This window comes from Hydractinia symbiolongicarpus, chromosome 6, assembly GCF_029227915.1.
Source record: "Hydractinia symbiolongicarpus strain clone_291-10 chromosome 6, HSymV2.1, whole genome shotgun sequence".
NCBI lineage: Eukaryota > Metazoa > Cnidaria > Hydrozoa > Anthoathecata > Hydractiniidae > Hydractinia > Hydractinia symbiolongicarpus.
Window position 1 is genome coordinate 9,644,444 of NC_079880.1, and position 21,980 is coordinate 9,666,423.

At 32.7% G+C, this 21,980-nt stretch overlaps 2 protein-coding genes across 2 annotated transcripts; both read right to left on the reverse strand.

Moving 5' to 3' along the window:
- Positions 1-177: 177 nt before the first annotated feature.
- Positions 178-10,218, reverse strand: LOC130647524 (von Willebrand factor D and EGF domain-containing protein-like). The gene is made up of 11 exons (XM_057453408.1): positions 9,926-10,218; positions 7,251-7,436; positions 6,058-6,540; positions 5,688-5,965; positions 4,773-5,013; positions 4,044-4,181; positions 3,391-3,657; positions 3,082-3,196; positions 2,290-2,644; positions 1,952-1,992; positions 178-1,381 (listed from the first exon to the last, which is right to left on the reverse strand). The coding sequence occupies exons 5-9, from the start codon at positions 4,857-4,859 to the stop codon at positions 2,340-2,342; spliced, it is 912 nt and encodes a 303-aa protein (XP_057309391.1). The 5' UTR covers positions 4,860-5,013; positions 5,688-5,965; positions 6,058-6,540; positions 7,251-7,436; positions 9,926-10,218; the 3' UTR covers positions 178-1,381; positions 1,952-1,992; positions 2,290-2,339.
- Positions 9,687-11,826, reverse strand: LOC130648014 (uncharacterized). The gene is made up of 6 exons (XM_057454033.1): positions 11,818-11,826; positions 11,173-11,262; positions 10,450-10,974; positions 10,251-10,318; positions 9,926-10,052; positions 9,687-9,737 (listed from the first exon to the last, which is right to left on the reverse strand). Exons 1-6 carry the CDS (start codon positions 11,824-11,826, stop codon positions 9,687-9,689), a joined length of 870 nt encoding a protein of 289 aa, XP_057310016.1.
- Positions 11,827-21,980: the final 10,154 nt, after the last annotated feature.

Consider the following 21,980-nt stretch of genomic DNA (forward strand, 5'->3'; position numbering starts at 1 on the left):
TGGTAATTAAAGCAAATACAGGTGGCTATAAATGAAGAAATAGTATTGTCCAATAAATAAAGAAAGAGTGATACGGTATTTGACTTCTAAGGTACTTGTTTTACGTGAACAAGACAATTTTGCATTACTTGTAATTTATTTCAACATTATGCAGCAATCAAACGTTTCTAAAAGGATACACACATTAAACAATAAACTAAAAAACTAATTATTGGCGCCAAAAAGAATTATGTAGCAATCAAACGTTTCTAAAAGCATTACACACATTAAATAATAAACTAAAAAACTAATTATTGGCGCCAAAAAGAATTATGTAGCAGTCAAACGTTTTTGAAAGCATTACACACATTAAATAATAAACTAAAAACTAATTATTGGCGCCAAAAAGAATTATGTATGTCACACAAAAGAAAATGACAGATAGCTAAAAAGAGAAACTTAATTTGGTAAGAGTGGCTATTCATTCCGAAGGGCGACACTGTCTTTTCATATATTATCAATAATTTTTTAAAACCCTCCTGTATAAACATTGTAGGTTTCTTTTTAATTATCTTTTTGAACCATAGGTCAGTCAAATTGACAAAAAACACTCTTATCTGTGTTACTACTAATTTAGCCATGATTGAAACACAACAACAATGACTGTTCAAATTAACTATTTAAATTGTTTTATAATACCAAATATGTTCTAAAATACGCATAATCAAATGAAATGTGAAACATCGTTTTAAAGATGCAATTAGATATTTTTTTGATTTGGTAAAAACATTGTGCCTATGGTGGCTATTTAAGGATTAATACCACTTTTAAATTTTTGTTTCTCGTACCTACAGTAATTAATTTGTGCATAAAAGTATACATGGCGCTTTAGAATTCTGTAATCTAATTCAACTTTTAATGTTTTTTCAGAACTGATGATGATCACAGGATTAAATTATATTAAAAATCATTCTTGGTCTTATTCCTCACATGAATTATTTTCTATTAATATATTTTCAAACTTTTTTTAAAGATGATTAAATAGTCATTTCAATATCACTTAGTAATCAAGTTCTTAAGTAACAATTAAAATACGCAATGTCCCTTTTTCAATTCGAGTAGCCCTCGTTGACTAAGGCAACATTCTTCCTGAATCCGCCGATAGCTACTTTATCGCTTCCATCTGAATTGTATGCAACCACTCCATTATTATCAAGTTTGGCTTTCTTGTCAGATGTTTGATTAACTGTTGATTTGATATTTAGCGATTGTCTATGCTGCTTCCGGTACAACAGAAAAATGGCACCCAAAATTGCCAAAATTAAAATGACTGCACCCACGACAGGCACAACAATTACAGTGATGGTGTTATCAGAAGTGGAAGCCTGCTCAACTGTAGTTTCTAAAACAACAAGAACATATTAAAGCTATGCTAGTGTTGTCTAAATTTCAAACAATATTTCTATTTTAAGAAAGACCAGAGAAAAGTATTAGATGTTTGACTCTAAACGGATACTGACTGGTGAAAAGCCTGTTGTGAACTTAATCATGGTTTTGATTTTTTATGTCAAAGATAATGCTATGTAAAAAAGAACCTGTTTTCCTAAACACCGTGTTGTTATTAAGTTTTCCTTCTAATTTTTATTCAGTAGGGCAATGAATAATTTATTAATTTTATCATTATTACACGCTTTTAGGAGAATATCGATTTTGTTTACCAGGGTGATCATTATTCTTATATCTTCATTGTTCTAGACAATAGACCTGTTGTGTCGTAACATAATATTTCTATTAAACCTATTCTTATTAGAAAGGCGTTTATTATCATTGATGAGCATTCTTTCCACTTGCTGTGTTATTCTATACCTTATGACGCCGTTCGATTTCCTCTTGTATAGACCAATCAATAAAAACAGGGTAATAATAATGATGCAGTTATTTTTATCAATGTTTAATGTCATATACAACTTACTTTTTATCTTGCAAAGTTTTCCGTCTGCAGCTTCATCACATCTAGAATGGTGTCAAATATTTATAATAGAGCCAGGAAATTTGTCTATTCTCTGCTTACTGTAACTATCTGATAATATCATTAAGTTATCTATCTGGTCAAAAAGTAAGTGTTGTTGGCATAATAAATAAAAGACTTACAAAAATATACATAATTAAAAATGTTTATATTTAAGCATTGAACTGTACTTCCAAATTTGGTAGTTAAAGGAGCAAATAAGCAAGGTTTTATTGAGCAACACGGTCTAAAAATGTGTAAATTCTTGTATAAGATAAATATTATCTATGGAAGTTACACACCTTTCTCCTTTACATCCCTCGGGACACTTGCAAACACTTTTGTCACCCTGTCATATGCATATCCCACCATTCTGTCCTTCACATGAACATATCTCTACATCATTCACAAAGTTTCGTGTGGTGCTTAACCCGCATGGATCGATTGCTTTCACTATAAATTCATATCTTCCAGCTTTTGTTGGATGCCATGTTAAAACACCATGTGAAGAGACTGTCATACCATAATTTTCACCAACAAGTTCGTAACGCAATCTCTGCATCTCTGGATCAGATGCGGATATCACATGTCTCCACTTTTGTTTTCTAAATGACCTTAGATTAAGGTTGGTACCACTGAAAACAGGAGGTTTGTTGTCTAAATGATAATTTTAATAGAAAACAATGCAAAATAAATGCGCAAGCAATATACGTAAATAACAGTAAATATTTAATTACTTTAACTGTTTCAATTACAAAACATATGTTTTATCTTGGTAGTTTAAAACTTTTGTAAATGGGAGGTGTATACTTATTATTATTCCGAATATTTATACAGGATATAGCCATTTCAATGTTGGAAACCCTGTTATTAATGTGGGACCTGTGTTTCGAATGTATCCATTAAGTATACAGCGGCATTGCAATCACATGGCATGCTGCGGTAAGAAAACTAGCTAAACATGCCCGCGCTGGGGACTGAACCACAGACCTTGTGATTACAAAGCATACTTCATAATCACCAGGCCATGCGTCACTTTTAATAGCAGCTAAGAGCAAGTAAAGCCCGTCAACTACCACTGGATAATTGCTTACCTGTTCGTTTGACGAAACCTGTCAGAGATTGTGCTGGATTACAAATCTGACACCAGTCACTTGGATTTGCGTCACCATGTGCAAAGCAGTAGTTTCTTATTTTGCAGGAATTTCGCTACAAGAATAAAAGAACCTGCGTTTTGTTCCTGCAAAACAACTAATGTTTACAACGGTGAATAATTATTTTATTTTTGAATTACAATACATTATTCGTGACGAATTATTTCTCTAATTTTAAAACAGTATTCTATTTTCTATTTTCTTTTGAAACTAATTTTTGTTTATAAAATATTAATTACTGGTCTTTACCTTTTGAAAACAACTTTTGTAATTTTTGTTACACTCCATGCATTTTGAATCATAAACTAAAAACAATGCGCTGTTTTCAGTAAAGTTCACACCGTTATTTGAAACTTTGATAAGAAATCCTCCAGTTGGTTTTCCATAAGATGTTGCAGGATTTCCATTAATTTCAACAGGTGTCTGAGGCATGAAGCAACTTATTTCACCAAAACTGAGTAATTGACCACCAATTGTGCTATTGCGTTTCGTTATAACATATGGCTTGTCACTGATCTAAAATGAAGATGCTTTGCGAGTAATGAGTTATGTAATGTTCTCTCGATTTACCAAAAATAAATTAAACATTAGAACGTTTATTTGTTCTGCATTGTTTATAATGCACACTTAATTAATTTACCCGTAGAAATTCCGTACTTAAGACAGTTTCATTTCTTATTATTAATAGACCGCCGCAATAAAAAAATGAGGTTTTTGAGTTGCAACTATTTAATTATATTGTTATTCTGTATTGTATTTGTATTCTTATTTCGTGTAAAATCATTTCCTGGATAATAAAGCTCTAGCTATGTATTTTTGGTCAAAGTGCACTGATTTCTAATACATCAACCATTCTATAAATTAATTAAGGTTTATTGGACATTTATAAAACTACAACTTACAATTACTTCTGTGATGTGACACGACAAATTCTTTGAGTCAATAAAATCTGCTCCCTTGACTCTTGTACGAATGCAATCTCTTTTTTCGGATATCACAAAGCCCGTGAAATGGTATTCCATATAGCCTTGGACTTTGTCCTATTGTTAAAAAAAATTTCCTTTAATAAAAGAAGATTAATTGAACCTTGAAGAAAGGAGACTTTGATCTTGAAAACAATCATTAGACTATTCAAATCATTACAGCTACAATCGTGGTCACAACATGTTGGGACAAGACAACGAATTTCGAAGTTCGCCACCACAAAACTGCCTTAGTCTCAATATTTTTGTCCACGATTGTAGCTGTTTTGATATCTAATTACTGGCTGTTCAGTATTAAGATCTTTCGTTTTAAAACTTTAAATTTTACTTTATTTACATACGTGTCACAAAAGCCTTAATCCCTTGAGCAGAATTGAGCCGTTTTGGCCTACGAACTTTTGTAGGAATTACCAGAGAACAATATTTGAAGCAAAAATGCATGACTAAACATATTTAAAAAATATAAATCATACTATTTTTAAGTGTATTTGTTTTTAATGCACTAAAAAATAAAAATAAAAATCGGTAACTTAATAGACACAAAACAAGTTGGTAGGGGAGCCGACCGATAAAAAAATACGATCGATAAAATACATTATTGAGCCAAAATCTGGTCCATTTTTATCAATTTCTTTTGCCTATGAGTACCTTTTTTGATTGAGCAGTCCGAAGAAATGTAATCTTCTTTACAAATGCACGTGGCATTTTCACAAGTTCCATGACCACTGCACTCATTTGTGCAAAGGCTGCTTCCAATCTCTTCAGGAGGTACTACTACTCCAGTGGAATCCTTTTTCCAGTATTTTAATTCTTTTAATGTTATTTCTTCACAATCACCAGTCATTGCAGTAATAGCTGATGCAGTGCTAACTTCATAATCATCAGTTACCTGCAGAAATGAAGAACGTGACATTAATACGGAGAAGTCAGAGCTAAAAGAGTTTCATTTTTCAATATTTTAGGTTCTTCTGATTTCCAAACAGGAGTAAAGTAATATTATACTTAACTAATTCATGGCCCGTGAATTAATCTACTGGTTTACCCATCCTATCTTTACTGCATTTTGTGGGTCTCGCTGCTGCAGTTACCATTTTGCGTTACAAACAGACGTATTATAATTAGGCTAGTCAGTATCCCGCGGATAAATCCGCGGGTTCGCCCGTCTTTTATATATCGCATTTCGTGTTTCCGTAATACGACTTTTTCTGGCACACAAACAGACAGACGGAATACGGCTATTCAACCTCGTCCACAGGGTCTTGTGGCCTCTGAGCCGTTTTTACGGAGTCGTTATCAACTTTATCAACAAGGCAAAATGCCCTGGGAACGAGGTTGAGGGCTATTATTAAAGAGATTAAATTTAGCGTCTTAATTACTGGTGTGAATCTAAAATACAATAATTAAGTTAGACGGTGATTAAATCTATATTTATTTAGATCTCTATCTTCCATGAGCATTTTGCAACTTTATCATTATGGCCTTGTAGTTATCTTTCAAATGTTGTATCTTTTATTTATAATTGTTTTTCATAGCCGAGTTATGTATTAAATTAAATTGTCCTACCTGTACATCTAACACACATTGATCAACAAATCCACTAATATCATATCCTTTTATCTGGCTCATACAGGCCTTTCCTGCAGACAACTCTTGAAGCGCTTTCGTGCATTTGTACTCCGTACCGGATCTAGTTTTTCCAGTTTTAGTTGGAAAATCTGCTATCGTACCCTTACTTTGTTTGGGATCGTAAATATATATTCCTGTGTCTCCATCATCTGGCAAAGTAATGAAACTTTTATCAGCAACAGAACGTTTTTCACGACGATGACAATGGTCGAAAACTAAAAGAAATATGGTTTAAATGTTAACGATTGTACAGAGGTTTGGCATTTCTCTCGTAAAACTATTTATTGCGTATCAATGTGTAACTTACTTGGATGCTGAATTCCTATCACCACTGCGTTTTCGTGTGTGTACTTAGGTCCATCAGAAAATTTATTCAGGCGTTCTATGACCTTGTTTTTTCCGCATACGCCATATTTGTCAGCACGACTATGTAAACATTTTGAATGACCTCCTTTGTAGTAAAATAAACTTTCACCGACTGGGATTCTACGGAAATTATAAGCGATTTCGTATCATTGCTAGGTATTAGAAACTTCAATAAAATAGGCAGTTACTTAAAATACCCACTTTAAACTTTCAGTAAAAATTTTCTGATGTTCCTTTCCTGTAAAAACCGTTCCATCTTTAGCCTCCATCTCGTTTTTCGTATTAACATCAAAATTGCCACACAGTCCTGCGGTACTTTCATACTCATCCGATGGGACTTGGACCTGTATATTTGCTAACCAATGATTTGTCCAATTTATTGCTTGAATCATTATTTTACAAATGCTCCAGAAGGAAAGTTAACCTAAAAGAAAAACAAAAGCCATATTAAAACTTTAAGACTTTGTATAACTTTTTGAAATTTGAAGCCACAATCCGAAAAGGAAATTAATAGACACTTTGCATCCTTGGCTGTGGTTCAAAATAGACATAGGCATATATGGGCTATAATAACTTTGTTGCTGTTAGCCTGCGGGGACGCCATTTGTAACATAAGAGTATTTTTAGAGCATTTTGTGCTACGATCCATCACTTTATTTACGAAGTGATACTTTGAGATAAATATTTTTATACTTGATTTTACAAAAGTTAAAGAACTAAGCGAGTTTGATGATGGGATATGAAATGTGTGTCTTGCAGAGACATAAAATGTAAAATACTTTCCAAGGCAAGCAAATAAATAAATTGGTACGAAAATAGAATTTAAGGAAACTTATGGTCTTATACACAAAATAAATTAGTTTACTCCATGGAAAAAGAATCTTTAGAAGCAATATACAACTCATTGAATACGAGTCTGTCCCTTATGGTTTGTCTAAATAATTCTTCTAATTCGTTACACATACATACACAACTTTCAAATATCTACAGCTACAAATGTTCAATTAACAGTATACTTAACGTTTTTTAAAATCATTTCATTAAGAAATTAAACTAATATCGAGGTTGTATGAAAATAATGTGGCAAATATTAAACTCGCAGCTATCCCAGCATGCCAAGAAACAGTTACTTACAACAAAGATTTTGCCATTATCATTTCTTTCTATGGTCGTTCCGACTTGTGGTTCATCTGTGCTGGCAAATCTCACCCGAGGGATATTGTCTTGACACATATCAATAACAATGACGTCGTTGCCTTCTCTTACAGCTACTCCACAATTACACGCAACACTGTCACACTGGCGTGTTCTCACATGAACCTGTATTAAAATTCTAACGACTTAAAGTGCAACTTTCAGACCGAGGAATAGAGTCATAAATGCTCTTGTCTAGGGTTTTGGATCTGTAAATTCTGAAGGTTATTGAAGATAGATGTTGAAGGCAAGAGTGTGAAGTGAGTTAGAATGCAGAAAAAATAAGAACTTGGATATTTTTTATAAGTTCAGTTTTATGTAAGCTAGAGCTAGGTATTACGTTTTTATGTAGCACAATTTAAATTGTCAAGCAAACTCGCATTTCTCATGAAAAAAGCCACTAACATTCTCAAATTTTATATTTGTTTACATAAAAAACTAAGTAAATATCAGTTTTGTTTACATCTTTGTGAGTGCTGAATTTTTTTTATAATTCAGTGCTGAACAAATTGATATTTTACTTTACAGTACAGATAAAGAAAGTAAAGATTTGTAACATTCTCGTCCCCAGAGCTCTATGAGATTAAAACCCCGAAAGTACTACTTTTGAGTTTATCTCAAAGAGTTCTGTGGTCGAAAATGGATTTGTAAAAAAACAAGATGAAGCCATCATATTGCACGTTCAAATTGTTGTTGAATGTTTCCGGTCTGTATGTTTATTTAAATTTGGCGCCATCTAATCATAACAAACTTCATCGTTCGAAGCTCGTAGTATTATATGAAAAAGGGACTCAAAACGTAGACCCCGTGTAATTTTTCTTACCACCGGGAAATCGGAGTAGTTATGGTAAGAAAAATTACGCTGGGTATCAAACGATTTTATTGCGGCCAAAATCTGGCCGCGCTTTTTGATTGGCTAATTCTATTGTTCTTTGCTCACGTGTCCATGTCGGGAAAAGCCCTTTTCATCCGAATATTCCAGTGAGTGGTTTCACTCGCCCTAACAAACATTAGTAAACTATGAAGTTTTTTCCACAGTAAGATGTGGCCAAGCTTGGTAAACAACTCACAGATAAATTAAAATGGCCTCCGAAGCGATTAGTCGCATTGTCCAATTTAAACTCGGGGTTTCCGCTGAGTCATTCGTTTGCGTCTAAGCTTTAGTTTGGGAGAAACTCATTTTATGAACTCGAAGAAGAAAGCTTAGTTAACTAGGCTACTTAAAACGTGGAAGAATATAGTAATGAGCTTAGTAGATTTTAGGATTCAAAAATCTATAATATTTTTTCTCCCGCTTAAAATTTATTTTCTGGCTGCCACAAAATATTTCCCGTATAAACCGGTTAAAATAGCTATCAGTTAATAATAAATTTGCTGGATATCAAATTTATTTTCTCTCAATGAAAGGCTAGACACAAACAAATGTCAGAGGAAAGTACTAAAATTCAAGGCCAATTTAGCAAACCCAAAATAACAATCAACCAATCAACACAAAATCGGCGTGGTCACGACTTACTCTCTTCAAAAATTTAAGAATTAGTTATATTTGTTTAGGTAAGGGAGGCTATTCGTGCTCAAAACAAAGAATTATCCGATATTGACCACGTGAGCAAAGAATATAGGAACCAATCAAAAGAGTACGGTCAGTATTTAGACCGCAGAAAAATCAAATGGAATCCAGCGTGATTTTTCCATCTTAGCAATTTCGATTTCCCGGTGGTAAGAAAAATTATTCTATGTCTCCTGGCTAGGTAAATCTAAGTTTTTTACATTTCGGGTGATAGTTCTTAGGAGAGGATGGCGTTGTTAAATTGCTGTATTTAAAAACGTTTTTTGTCACGTTTTTTGTCTTTTTTTTTTGTTTTTTTTGTTTTTTTTGTCTAATTTTAAAATACTTAAATCTGAAATGTCAAGGAGAGCAATCTGCAAGAAGTGAAAATTTAAAATCAACAAAACCAATGTCAAAAACCAGAATTGGGAACACATTACCTTTAAAATCAAGTCATTTCTGTACTTTATTGTGACAATTTTTTATGGAAAGTAAATAATGCAGTTAACAAAAACAAAAACCTTATAGGCCCTGAAGTTTTAAAAGAAACAGCACAAAATTTCCACTTACATTAATCTGCTAAAATTTATTGTTATTTGTTCTTATTATTAAGTGAATAATTAGAATAAATACAATTTTAAATAAAATAAACAATGGTAATTATCCTTAAACTTGCCATAGCAAAGCGACAGCATCGCGGGAATAAGAAAAGTAACTTCTCCTGACTTTTATATAATAAAATTTGTAAATTTAACGAAGATTTAAAAAAAAACATGCAGCTGGAAAGAAGGAGCCTAGCTGAAAATATTCATCATATATATTCAAAATTATTGAAATTCCATCCTTATCATATCGTTTCGATTGACATACACGCCTGACTGAGCAAGCAAAAAAGTAAATTTAATCTTCAGTACAAAGATACAATATCGCATTTGTAGACTTTTGATAATTTTTTCTTAATATTCTCACCTTGAGGTAAGGAAAAAAAATAGGATATTAGATCAAAGAAAAAAGGTTCGAAAAGTTAAAAAAGCTATCATAAAAAAATTAAATGAAAACAAATTACCTGAAACAAGCGTGCCTTACTTTCCACCAACACATAATCGCCAATGAAGTAATGGTCGTAATAGACGTTGTCAAATGTTTTAATATGTGGGTCACCGTCGGATGAGCATCGACTGGTCCTTATATTCCTTGTTTTAACATTAATATTAATTACTCATTCTCAACACAAAAGGGTATAGAAATGGTATATTAAAAGGAAGAAACTATCTTAAGGATTGATGGACAATTTTATCCTATTGCTTAACACCCTTGATAATATATTTGGTTTCTTCCATGTATCAGATCCACTCCATGGCAGAGTGTTGCAACAAAGCAACGTTGCCTACCTAAAGCTTTCATTTTTCTTCACAAAAATGACCGAAACGGCTGCGAAGAGTTGCAATTTGAAAAAACCCTGAATAGTATACAAGGTTTATAAACACTGTTTGGTTTTAATACACAGTATCGCTAACCGGTTAGTTATAGCTGCATAAGTTACTAAGCGTACAAGAAGCTGGAATAAGTATTCGTCAGTTTCAATCATACACTTCGTTTGCACAAAGCTCCATTTTCTAGTCTCTCTTCTGTTTTTGACCAATTTTGCACAGTGAACAATTTTGTTTTTATAAAAGTCACAATCAGAGACTTTATTTTCTCATTAATATAAAATGGGTTAGAGGATAGGCAGGAGTTGCTGCCAGTGGAGAAACTAAGTACGAAAAATTTGTCTATCGGACTGGTAAGTAAGGAACTTACCAGTACATCTGGGATTTTGGTGTGGTTAAGCCAGTCAACTGCAGGGTAATAATCCGGAACGTGAAAAGATATGTGCATGATTTTATTTCCATCGTTGACAAAATCACGCATGGGAGCAACTTGTATAGTTTTAGTTTGACTAACATTAAACTCGAGGACACACCATTCCATAACACTTTCTCTATTGTCTTGAGCAATCTCCAATTCTACTTTACAATTCTCTATTTTTTGCTGACAAGTAACAGGTACAGTGGCCGTTACGTTAATTATTGCTGGTTTATCCTTTTCGGATATATCAATGATGGTTGGTGAAATCTAAATGTAAACAATTATTTTTTTTATACCTTAACATTAACTACCTATTTTTCTCATAGTATTTCATGGTGTTTTCATAAAATAGAATCAAAAAGAAATTAATGTAGAATTACGGTTGTGCTATGTATTTTATGTTATAATTTGTAAATAAAATGATTCTTAAAGTTTGTTTTGCAAAATTAAGTACAATTTACTTGCCTTTATGCCAGCAAAAAAATAATCGCTTCTTCTTGGAGCACTTTTTATTGCTGGAGTTTTGTTGTAATACAACTCAACCTGGCAATATATCTAGAAAAGTAAGCAAGGTATGCAGGTCAGTTAATTAGCAAGTGCATTTTGTGATAAAGTTCTAAATATTAAATTAAATTAACTGGTTATCTAAGCCCGTGAAAGTATCTACTTAAAAAACTTAAAAACTTAAAAAATCATTCAGAAGTTGTTTTTGTTAATTTCATTATTTATTATTCATGTTAGAAATAACAAAATATGTCTTTGCCCGTATATTAATATATAAATGAAAAGCCCTTGCAGGCTAAAAGATTTCAGGTTCTTGTTCGTGTGTAATTTTGTTCCCTATACCTAGGTTGCCAGCAACCTGTTTTGTACAGAACTTCTACAATGTTGTTTCGTTATTTGAAATAAATAAGGTATTATCCCGTGGTATTATTTTGAACTTGCAAAATGTGTCATGTTATGGAATATACAAAAAATTGATTTGTGAAAATTAATACTTTAACAAAACTGCACTACACTTCACATTCATAAGGAAAATGTTTTAGCATATTAATTTATTAAATATTATTGATCGTGGTGTAGTGATTTTTTGGAAATGTTTTACTATACCTGCGACATGACTAAAATCGTTATGAAATTTAAGATATCTAAGATTTGACCATAAAGTTGGATCCTACAAGTTTAAAAACAAAAAAAGCAATGGAAGTAGGCGAAAGGAACAAAAAGGTTATGACTACGTTAATAGGTTTCGAATTAACAAAAAAGAATAAATCCAAAATGCAATTCCGTGGTATTATTATTTAGACTAGCTGGGAAAGCCGGAGTCGAAAGTAACTGTGTTAGCTGGAGTCATAAGTAACTGTGTTACCTGGCGTTGAACGCCTGGAAAAGCGATTAAGACGAAGTGTAAACTGTGTCACACATTCAGGTGAAGCACTTTAGTATAGTATGTCATAAATTGAGTGAAGCACAGAACATAGTGTTTCCGGCGTTATGTATTTTGAAAAAAATAGGTGCACAACATCATGGTCTTTCCAGTGTAATATATTTTTCAAAAAATTAAATTCTCTGTGATTCAAGAACTTGTCATGGTAAATTTAAATTAGTAAACATTCAAATTTTCAGTGAATTAAATATTTTTCACATGATACTTGCTTTTGTAAGAGATGTTTGAAAATTTGTCCTGGCATGGTTGTAAATATGAAAAGACGAAAAGATTAACCCAATCAAAAGACGAGTGTAATCGATGTATTCAAATAGAATTTAACCTACATTGTGCATCGCTAGCATATTGTCTGACAGCGAGCGAATATTGATCTGCTGTCCCCAGAACGAAAAAACAGCAGATGAACCCACTACACTACGGGCGAAAATATAACAGTGACGCACAGTGATAATGTTTTATCCTTTCGACAGATGTAACCGCGCCAACAAGACATTCTCAATTCTTAGCGGTTATACGCCAGAATATTTCAAACAATACAGCATGTGTTTTGAAATTAGCAGGTCCAACTCACAGTGTTTCAGTTGGAGTTTAACCTAAAAATCACCGGTATTCAAATGATGAATCTATACCAGGAAGATCTGCTAATGTCAAAACACAGTTTAATGTCTGACGAACGAAAACGGTCGAAGTAAAATTGACTTTATAGTTCTTTTAAGTAAATCTCAGTCGTCCGTTTTTTATTAATCAGTGGTTCTCCATGAAAATAAAGCAGTTAAATAATCGTCGTAAATTTGCATCATATCCTGGTCAATTAACTTCGGAGTGGACGTTTCTTTTGATATCCTTGAAGTTGCCACCTTATATGCATATTCTTAACATTGTTAAAAAAGGGCTGGTGTAACAAAAGCCAAAAGATATGCAGGAATCATGCGATAAATGCCAAAAATGGTATTATACTTACATTTTGTCCAAGAAGAAATAAAGGTTTATCATCCGTTTTACTCTGGATGTAAGCTACCCGACCATTAATCCGAACCATTAATGTGGACTAATAATCCGAAGTATTTAACCTGTCAAACCTTTTGCGCCGGACCTTAATTTTGACCAATCAAAAACCTAGTTCACGTGTTTTTGCAACCTGGCGTTTAATGTTAGGCCTGGGCTTCCATAATTCATCAGAATATCCCAACCATGAGGCGTGGTTTTACATTGCTTTTACACTATCTTTTTCCATGTTCTTTGACGCACTTAACTAAACCTTAACGTTTAACCCCTTTATATTTCTCATGCTATCTACTCATCACATATTATCACTTTCTCTAGCCATGTATAAATCTTAAACAAACCAATCTTAGGTTTTTAGCTAGGAACGTAAATTGTAAGGTAGTTTTTCTTCAGTTTAATATGTTAATATTTATTTCTATGTTCAGGTTGTGACTTTCTAGCTAGCTACATCTGGCTAAAAAGTAAAAGTAGCTAATTGCAGTTTTTAGCTAGCTACAACAAATTTCGTATTTAATAATTTTTATGATGCTAAATATAGTTATGTAATGCATAGTTATTTTACTACTGTCATGAAAATTATGCGAAGTAAATTTTTTTAGCTGGCCAAAGCAACAATGGGCTGTTTCTTGTGATTTATTTAAACCGTTGTGATAAAGTTTTGTTGAACAATAATATACAGTAGATGTCCGTTAATTCGAATGCCGCTTAATTCGAACTTTCTGTTATTTCGAACAAATTGCCAAGTTCCTTGAGTTTGGTTTAATAAAGTGTTATATTTTGAGCTTTTTAATTCGAACTGCGCTAATTCGAACGTGTCGCTCATTTGAACAATATCTTTAGTCCCAAGGCTACATTATGCTTGTTAATTCGAACTTTTGTGTATCGATAAATAAAATCTTATGGAAAAATAAAAAAAACATCTTTATGCATAAATGGTGGCAAAATTTCTTTAATTTATTAATTAAATTGGCATTTGCAATAAAATAAATTTAACAAGGAATTGTAGGCCTTGCCCATCGCCAAGCAAACAGCGTTAAAAGATTTTTATAAAAAGTTGTAGTAGGGTTGTAAAAAAGTTATATTAGCATAAAACCTTTAAACGTTTTTTAAAATTCTTGTTTTTTCTAAACTTCTGATAATCCGAACATTCGTTAATCCGAAGAAATAATTTATTCCCTTGCGTGCTCGAATTAACCAACGTCTACTGTACGCCTATTACTCATGTGTGATGCGGTTTACCTGTAACAAACGTCCGGCTGTTTTGTATGTTTTTTATTTCAACTGAAGTTGCGATAAATCTTTTTGGGAAAAGGCTATTACGTCTATATGCATGTGTGACACAGTTTACCTGTACTAAGCACGCTGCCTAGAGTAACATTTATTTTTGAGCTTGAAGCGGGTGCTCCACCTGAATTTGAGGCACACTTCACGATTTTATTAATTGCACCACAGGGTTTTTAAATGCTGGGTAACAACTTTACTTGTGGCTTACCCGGGCGTGTGACGCTGGATTACCCGGCTTAATATCATAAATTAGGTCTATCTCGGTCAACCTTATCTCTTTAATAATAGCCGTATTTCGTCTGCCTGGTTTGTGCGTCTGTTTGTCCTTCTGTTACGGAAACACGAAATGCGATATATAAAGGACGGGTGACCCTGTAGATTTTTCCACCAGTTAACGACTAGTAGGTAATATTTAATTTACCTTATTGTTTACGTCAACAAAGATAATTCAACGTCAGTAACTTAAATTAGATTAATGAAGCCATTACTGTGCACTTACAAGTTTGAGGCCTAAAGGCAATTTTCCACTAGGCGGTCTAAAACGCGCTGAGCGTAGGCGGCTATTGTTTTAAAACAATAGTCGCTTATAAATCCGCTTCGAATGTTATTTTTTGATTTCCACTTGTTAAAAGCGACAGAAAGAGCGCGTAAACATTTAGACGACAAAAATATGTAAACATGAACGTTTCTACGTAGAAAATTATTGCTGTTTAAGGAAATAAATCTTCTGAAACTATTGTTGTTGCTGAATGATAATAAAAGAAAACAAACAAAAAAGTATGCAAAATAGTTTTAGATGAGACAACTGTATCAAGAAGGAAAACTAAAAGGAGAATTCAATCTTCTTGTTCAAGATATGAAATTGTGTGACAGTCAACTTTTTTTTCACCCAATAAACTTGAAACCCTTTTATCTTGGGTTGTTCCCTTAATTACAAAAAGCGAAACAAAGTTGACAGAGCCCATAAGTGCAAATGACAGGCCTTGTGTCACAATGAGATATCTAGTCACAGGCGATGTTTTTGATGGCTCTCGCAAAATGTTGTTTATATCACGTGGCCTTGAAGCAGCTTAATTGAAAACGCGCGTAAAAGTCGAAGTAAAGTTGACTTTTGAAACGGGTTTGGGACTGAAAAAACAATAGCCGCCACGCTCAGCGCGTTCTGGAACGCCTAGTGGATATTCGGCTTAATAAATTGGAAACGGGTGGAATTAACTGACGTCATCTCCCACGTCAGCCATTTTTGCACGCCACAAAACTTGCCCAAACGGGACTAATATTTTGTGGAAAATACCCGATTTGTTAAAGTAAATGCCACAATTTTGGCTTTTTTTTATCGCCCTTTTTACGTTCATAAAAAACGTTGCAATCGGAATGTTCAAAATACATTATTAATGTTTATTTTTCGGCATTTAATAAGGGATTTGGGCAATTTTTGAACGATATAAATACGCAAGATTATACTTGCCTAAAATCCTTGTCGTTTGAACCCCTGTAAGTTCTACTGGCTTGAATTTAAAGGGCGACCACTGAGAGTCAGAATTAAATGTCTAGAGAATATACAATCGTGGTCACAATATGTTTGGACAAGACAACGAATTTCGAAAATCGCCACCACAAGTAATTGCGTAAGCTATTTCTATATTAGATTCACACATTTTGAACTGTCCAGAGTGGACTTAGAAAGTAGCGACTTTGCAGCCTGCCGGCTGGAGAGTATTGACTATTTGACTGCTTTGTCCATATTTGGATAAGGAGTAAAAAGCTGCCTAAGTCTCAATAATGTTTTACAATTAGGAATGAATTACATAAATTGCTTCGAAATGAAGGGCAATTAAAACATAAATTTTTTATGATATGACAAAACAGTTGTAATAAGAATGCTTGTCTGATGACAAACGATTATACTATATAGTGGTCAAACCCTCTTAAGTTTCTGCATTTAAGCAAAATCTTCCTCATTGTAAGATTTTATATTATATAACCCATTGCTCTTATAATATTTCTCCCGATTTTTACATTTTTATTCGTGACAATTTTTAATTTCGTTTAATTGGACGAGAGTTTTTCATTTATTGCGATAATAAAAGATAAGCCAGACGAATACTACACAATATCGTCCGGGGTCTATGTGCTGACCGACCACTCCAATGTATGCACAATGGCCGAGAGTTTATTTGTTAAGTGATAGTATTTGTCTAAGTCAGAAAAATAAAAAAAATGAAAGAGTTTGGCTTAGTTTTCTAACAATACTTGTTTACAATTCACAAGGTAAAAATTCAAAACAAAAACATTCTATGTAGAATTTGTTCCTTTGAACTTTGAAGTAGAGAATGTGGCAAGTTAAATGCGTAGCTTAGTTGCAACAAATTTAATTTGGTTAGAAACGACATTAGTTTACATCAATTTTACGAAAAATGTAACTAAAAAGCTATAGTATGATTTTTGAAATTGGGGAAAACGTATTTACCTCATCTTAATTATCCTTTTTAACAAATATCGGCAGTGAACTAGATGTGTTGAAGAAACGTCTAGGCATAACATTGAGTGTGGTGTATTTGTCACGAAAACTTGACATTGTTGTTGCAGCTTTCGAGTACATTGTTTAGTAGTAATTAGTTTTTTAAAAAAGTTTCCATTGCGTATTAAAAATCTTGTTAACTAAACTTAACATGCGAAACAGCCAATACTAGGTCGTCGTTAAGGTCGACAAGTCAATCAGATCGAACTCAAGCATGTATCGTGATTCGAAACTGCGTGCCACTTTAAGGTGCTGCTTACAGGGAGATCTCGCACGGGCTTAAAGGTTCATTTTGGCCAATCCTACCGACGTGAAATGTTACATTTTGGATCTAACCACATTCTAAGTTTAGCAGGCGCAGCATAAGACCTTAACCGATAATCTATGATGAAATGCATAATATGCTTGGACGAACAAGGCTTTAACTTGTGTTAAAACACCTAGTATGACATACCTACGTTGAGACGGGTGAAGTGGTTTAAGAATCTACTCGTCATAACTATACGTTAAGTGATGGACATAAACTGTTCTTTTAATTGCTTAGATAAGTTACTTTCAAATTGGTATTTCCACATTAATAACGACTAGGCGCTGGTAAAATTATCAATAACATACCTTACGTGAAACGTATTTTCCTGAATTAAAATACCTTGGTGGTACAGTTGTAACCAATGGTACAAAATATGCAATAATTAACAAAGGCGCCTTAAAACTGCTTCGCATGTTTATTGTTCTTATCTATTTTATTGGGCGATGTTGACTAAAATCCACTGACTAGAATTTTTGTCAAAATTAAATTAATTAATTATTGCTCTCCTTCAAATTCAGAAAATGTCATTGACACAAAAGTTGGACTTAAATTAAATGTTTTTGATTTGACATTTTTCACAACACGTGATTTTTTGCGTAAGTTGTCAATAGAAAACTAAACTTGTTTCTCGGTTTAAAAAGAAACATTCATGTTTTGTTTATTCGCATTTAGGCAGGTTTTCTACCCTCTTTCCTTTAAATATCTGTTTGTAGAGTGTGCTCATCCCAATACTTTTACGGCAACCGAGCTGCTAAAGGACGAAGCTACGATTTCACTTGGAAGTTTAACAACTGCTAGGTCAGGATTAAAATTGGAAAAGTAAAACAAAGCTTTATTCTGTATGATCTAACATATCAAAAAAATAACATTAAACTACAAAGTAGCAAGTGTAGAACTGAAAATTTAATACTACTCTTCACAACTTTAGCAAAAGACTGATGCAATAAAAGGGAACTGATTATACCGCAAACATTATACCTATGAAGCTTGATGAGGCAGGGCCGTCGACGACACTTTTTTGAATAGAAAGGATTTTTGAATGACTGCAACAGAACGATCGTCAATTTTGTAATTTATTTCTAATTTTATCCCGCCCTCTTACGCACACAAACACTTTAAGGAGCCACTTTCCACGTTAAGAATAGTATCTACAAAAAATCATGAAAATTGGGAAATCTGTACAAACTCATTGCATGCAAAGTCCCATTGATCTATTACAATTCAGCCTTTACCCAGTCGTCATTAAAAAAATAGACTTGAAGTATGTTAATCGTGTTATGTGGGGCAGACAGCTCGACATATAATTACGCGATATAAGAAACATATTCACGAGGGAAAACCCTTGAAAAAGCATTCATTCAAACAAATTCATGTAACTTGCAACCTTAATTTCAATGATATGAAAATAATTGACTCGAACAGTAATGTATTTAAATTAATGACTCTGGACTCTCTCTATATGAGACGATTAAAACCATTAATAAACACAAAGGATTAATACAATAGCCGCGTACTAACAATAAAAATATAATTACTTTATTGTAAGAATGTGTAGTGAATATGGAGTGATAATGTGTGTATATATTTTTTAGCTGTGTATTATTTATATCTTTAGCAAACAACTGTTTTTATTTTTTGTTTTTAAATATTGATCTGGAGATGGAGTATACCTCCGAAATATATTGCCAAAAATATATACATTGTTGAGCCTTCTTTCAAATTGTTGAATTACATTTACAATGTTTCTACCAAGACGAAGTATGTTAAATTCCTGCCTATAGCATTTTCATAATTTTTTATACTTAGTTGAGAGGATATTTGCTACCTTCTCATGGTCTGTGTATACTGAAATGACATATTTTACTTTTTTTATTTAAGTAAGGATAATAAGCGCCCCTGCTTAAATAACCGCAAGATGGCTACCTTTATGTTTCATGTACATTTAACAACTTATTATTTTCTTATAAAGTTATGATATACAGTTGATCCCTGCAAACAAAAACGAGACATGCACGTCGGAATTATAAGAACATTTAAAAAAGACAAAACAAGAAATTACCGATATAAAAATTTCATATAAGGATAACGATTATGTGAAATGAAAATTCAACGAAAGCATGACTATTAAAATATATAATAGGTCATTATTAAATAAAAAAGTTGAGATAAAAGTACTCCAATTTCTCCTATTTTGGGAGAACATTTTATAACAATTTTAAGATTTTTAAATTGTCTATAGAGTAATTATGTCAAGTTTATTTTTTAACTGTTTTTACTAAAATGTAGTTTATGTTATTAATTTTATCTGATGATGATGTGACATAGTTTACAAAGAAATATATTCTTTTTTGCCTTTAAACCCAATCAAAAGTATTAATAAATAATGAAAAAGCAATCGCTTAAATCTTACGTTTTTAAAAAAGTACTATATTTAAGTTACTTTAAGAATTTAAACTGGTAATCTCTAAAATTCAACTACAAATATAAGTAAATATTAATTAACAAAAAGATGTGGCTGACATTCAATCTTTTGGCTCTTCATTGTATGATAAGCAAATAAGCTGACCCTAGAATCCTCAAAACACATATTCCTAATAAAAAAGACATTGTATTAGAGTGATGAGAGAATGTGTCTGTTTTCTCCTATCATTTTTGTTATACAACCACAGATAATTTAAATTTATTGTTTATAACTTCCATATAGTTACATTGTGTACTGGGGATTATCATTGACACTAGCACTCTAGCATGCTTTATGTACCTTAATATGCTCTTAACGGGTAAGCTATTATCGAGAGAAAAACTAATTGAAATGACTAATAAAGAGATTAATAAAGAAGAGGTGACAAATAGGTAGCTGTATTGATGATACGTGTCTTATGACAACCTTTTGTACAGAAGGTAGACGCTGGAACACTCTAAGTGTTTTACAAAACAGAAAGAACTCCCCTTTTGCAAAAATTTGCCTACAATATTTACCAGCGAAAGCAGAAAAACAAAAAACATCAAAAATTTAAATTGAATGAAGTAGCCACATAAAATAAGCTCCACTTGCGATAAAAATAACTAATGTTGGTATGGAAGTACGTATACTTTTTTTTACAAACATAACACTTTTTTTTCGTGACTCACAAAAAATCTTACGAATTTTCTTTTTTATGTGACTTTGTACCAGTCTTCAATGTGTTAACTCGTTTATCATTAGTTTAAAAAATCTCAAAAGATGATTCTAAAATTGCAGGACTCCATTATTTCATGTGTTTTTCATCAAAAAGTTGTAGATTTTAATCTAACGCCGGAATAATTAAATTTTTTTAATAATAAAGACAAAGATTGAATTACCGTGAGTTTTCTAATTTGTGGGGAGAGCCATTTCTGCGAATTTCAAATAACTTTTTGTCCTCTAAGCATTAGCACGGGTAAAGTATTGGGAATTTTCTATTTTACTCTTATTTAGTGCAGTTAAGGTCAAAATTTCCTCTAATTATGTTGTCGATGGACTACCAAAAAATTTTGTCGATTACCATTAAATTTTGCAATGCAAAAGGATTGCCTTTATCAACATCTGCATCACCTTCATTTTTGGAAGTATTTGCCATGCATATTTTATAAAAGGATACATTTTGAACTTTATCTTTGTCTGTAGACGTAATTCCACAGACATCAAAAAGATCTTTTTACTATCTCGGTGTCGAGTAAAATCATGCTGTAAGCTTCCTCTACCCAATCAACCGAGGTTCGGCGACTAAATGGAGTTTTTTACCATATACGCAACCCAGCGTTTTCTCAAAATGGCCCTAAACAGCTTGTTAATACAGACGATCATAGGCTGGAATTAAAAGAAATGCAACCAGCAGGAATCATTAGAAAATCTGATTTCTACTGCACTAAGCCTCCACGTCATCAGTTTATGTGCTGAAAAAGCATCGAAGGTAAGCAACGGATTCTTAAAATCGAGTGTCTCTGACATTAGTTTAATATGTTTCGACCAAATATCTTTCAACCAAACTTTTTTCCCCTGTGAATATAATCATAGGGCGGATCATTGTACCATCCAAAGTTACGCTTCAAACTGTGCACGAAAAACTTTGGCTGAGATTGAATACTTTAAAGGCAGAAAGACAAAAAATGAAAAGTGAGTTGAAAAAGAAGAAGTAACCTAGAATGGACAAAAATAAAACAAAAAAATGGAAAAATGATGAAAATAACGTATAATAAAGTATAATAAAGACACAAGAAGGATTGTTATTTTTTCCCCTCTAATTTAGTGCGGTAATGATCAAATTTCCCTCTAAATTTTTGTGCAGTTTGAGTTGATGACATGACAGACAGTTTATCTCCTCTTATTATTACTGCAGCATTTCCATAATTATTACTTTTTCGGAGACACTTAATTAGAAAAATTATGATATGTCTCGTGTAAAACCCGTGACTATAAATGGAAACAGTTAATAACGCACTTTCCACAATTGAGTAATAGGATGTTTTCTTTTGAACTTTCAGTTTAATAAAATACGGAATATTTTTGTAGAGATCCGATAGCTGTTGTTGTAGAATATTGTGGACAATAAAGTCGTATTTGCCTGTCACCACAATACAAACGGAATTAAGAAAAGTTATTGGATTACATATATGTTTTCGAAAATAATTTCAAAATTCAAATTATTTCTTTTAAACATTTTTTTTTTCTTTAATGACCCAGACTT

Coding starts and splice junctions, on each gene's coding strand:
- LOC130647524 (XM_057453408.1), bottom strand. CDS start 4,859: ATGAGTGCAGTGGTCATGGAACTTGTGAAAATGCCACGTGCATTTGTA. Junction 3,197..3,390: donor ACAAAAGTTGTTTTCAAAAG/GTAAAGACCAGT, acceptor TTATTCTTGTAG/CGAAATTCCTGCAAAATAAG. Junction 2,645..3,081: donor AGGTTTCGTCAAACGAACAG/GTAAGCAATTAT, acceptor ATTATCATTTAG/ACAACAAACCTCCTGTTTTC.
- LOC130648014 (XM_057454033.1), bottom strand. Junction 10,319..10,449: donor GAGCTTTGTGCAAACGAAGT/GTATGATTGAAA, acceptor TATACTATTCAG/GGTTTTTTCAAATTGCAACT. Junction 10,053..10,250: donor AAGAAAAATGAAAGCTTTAG/GTAGGCAACGTT, acceptor TGTTAAAACAAG/GAATATAAGGACCAGTCGAT.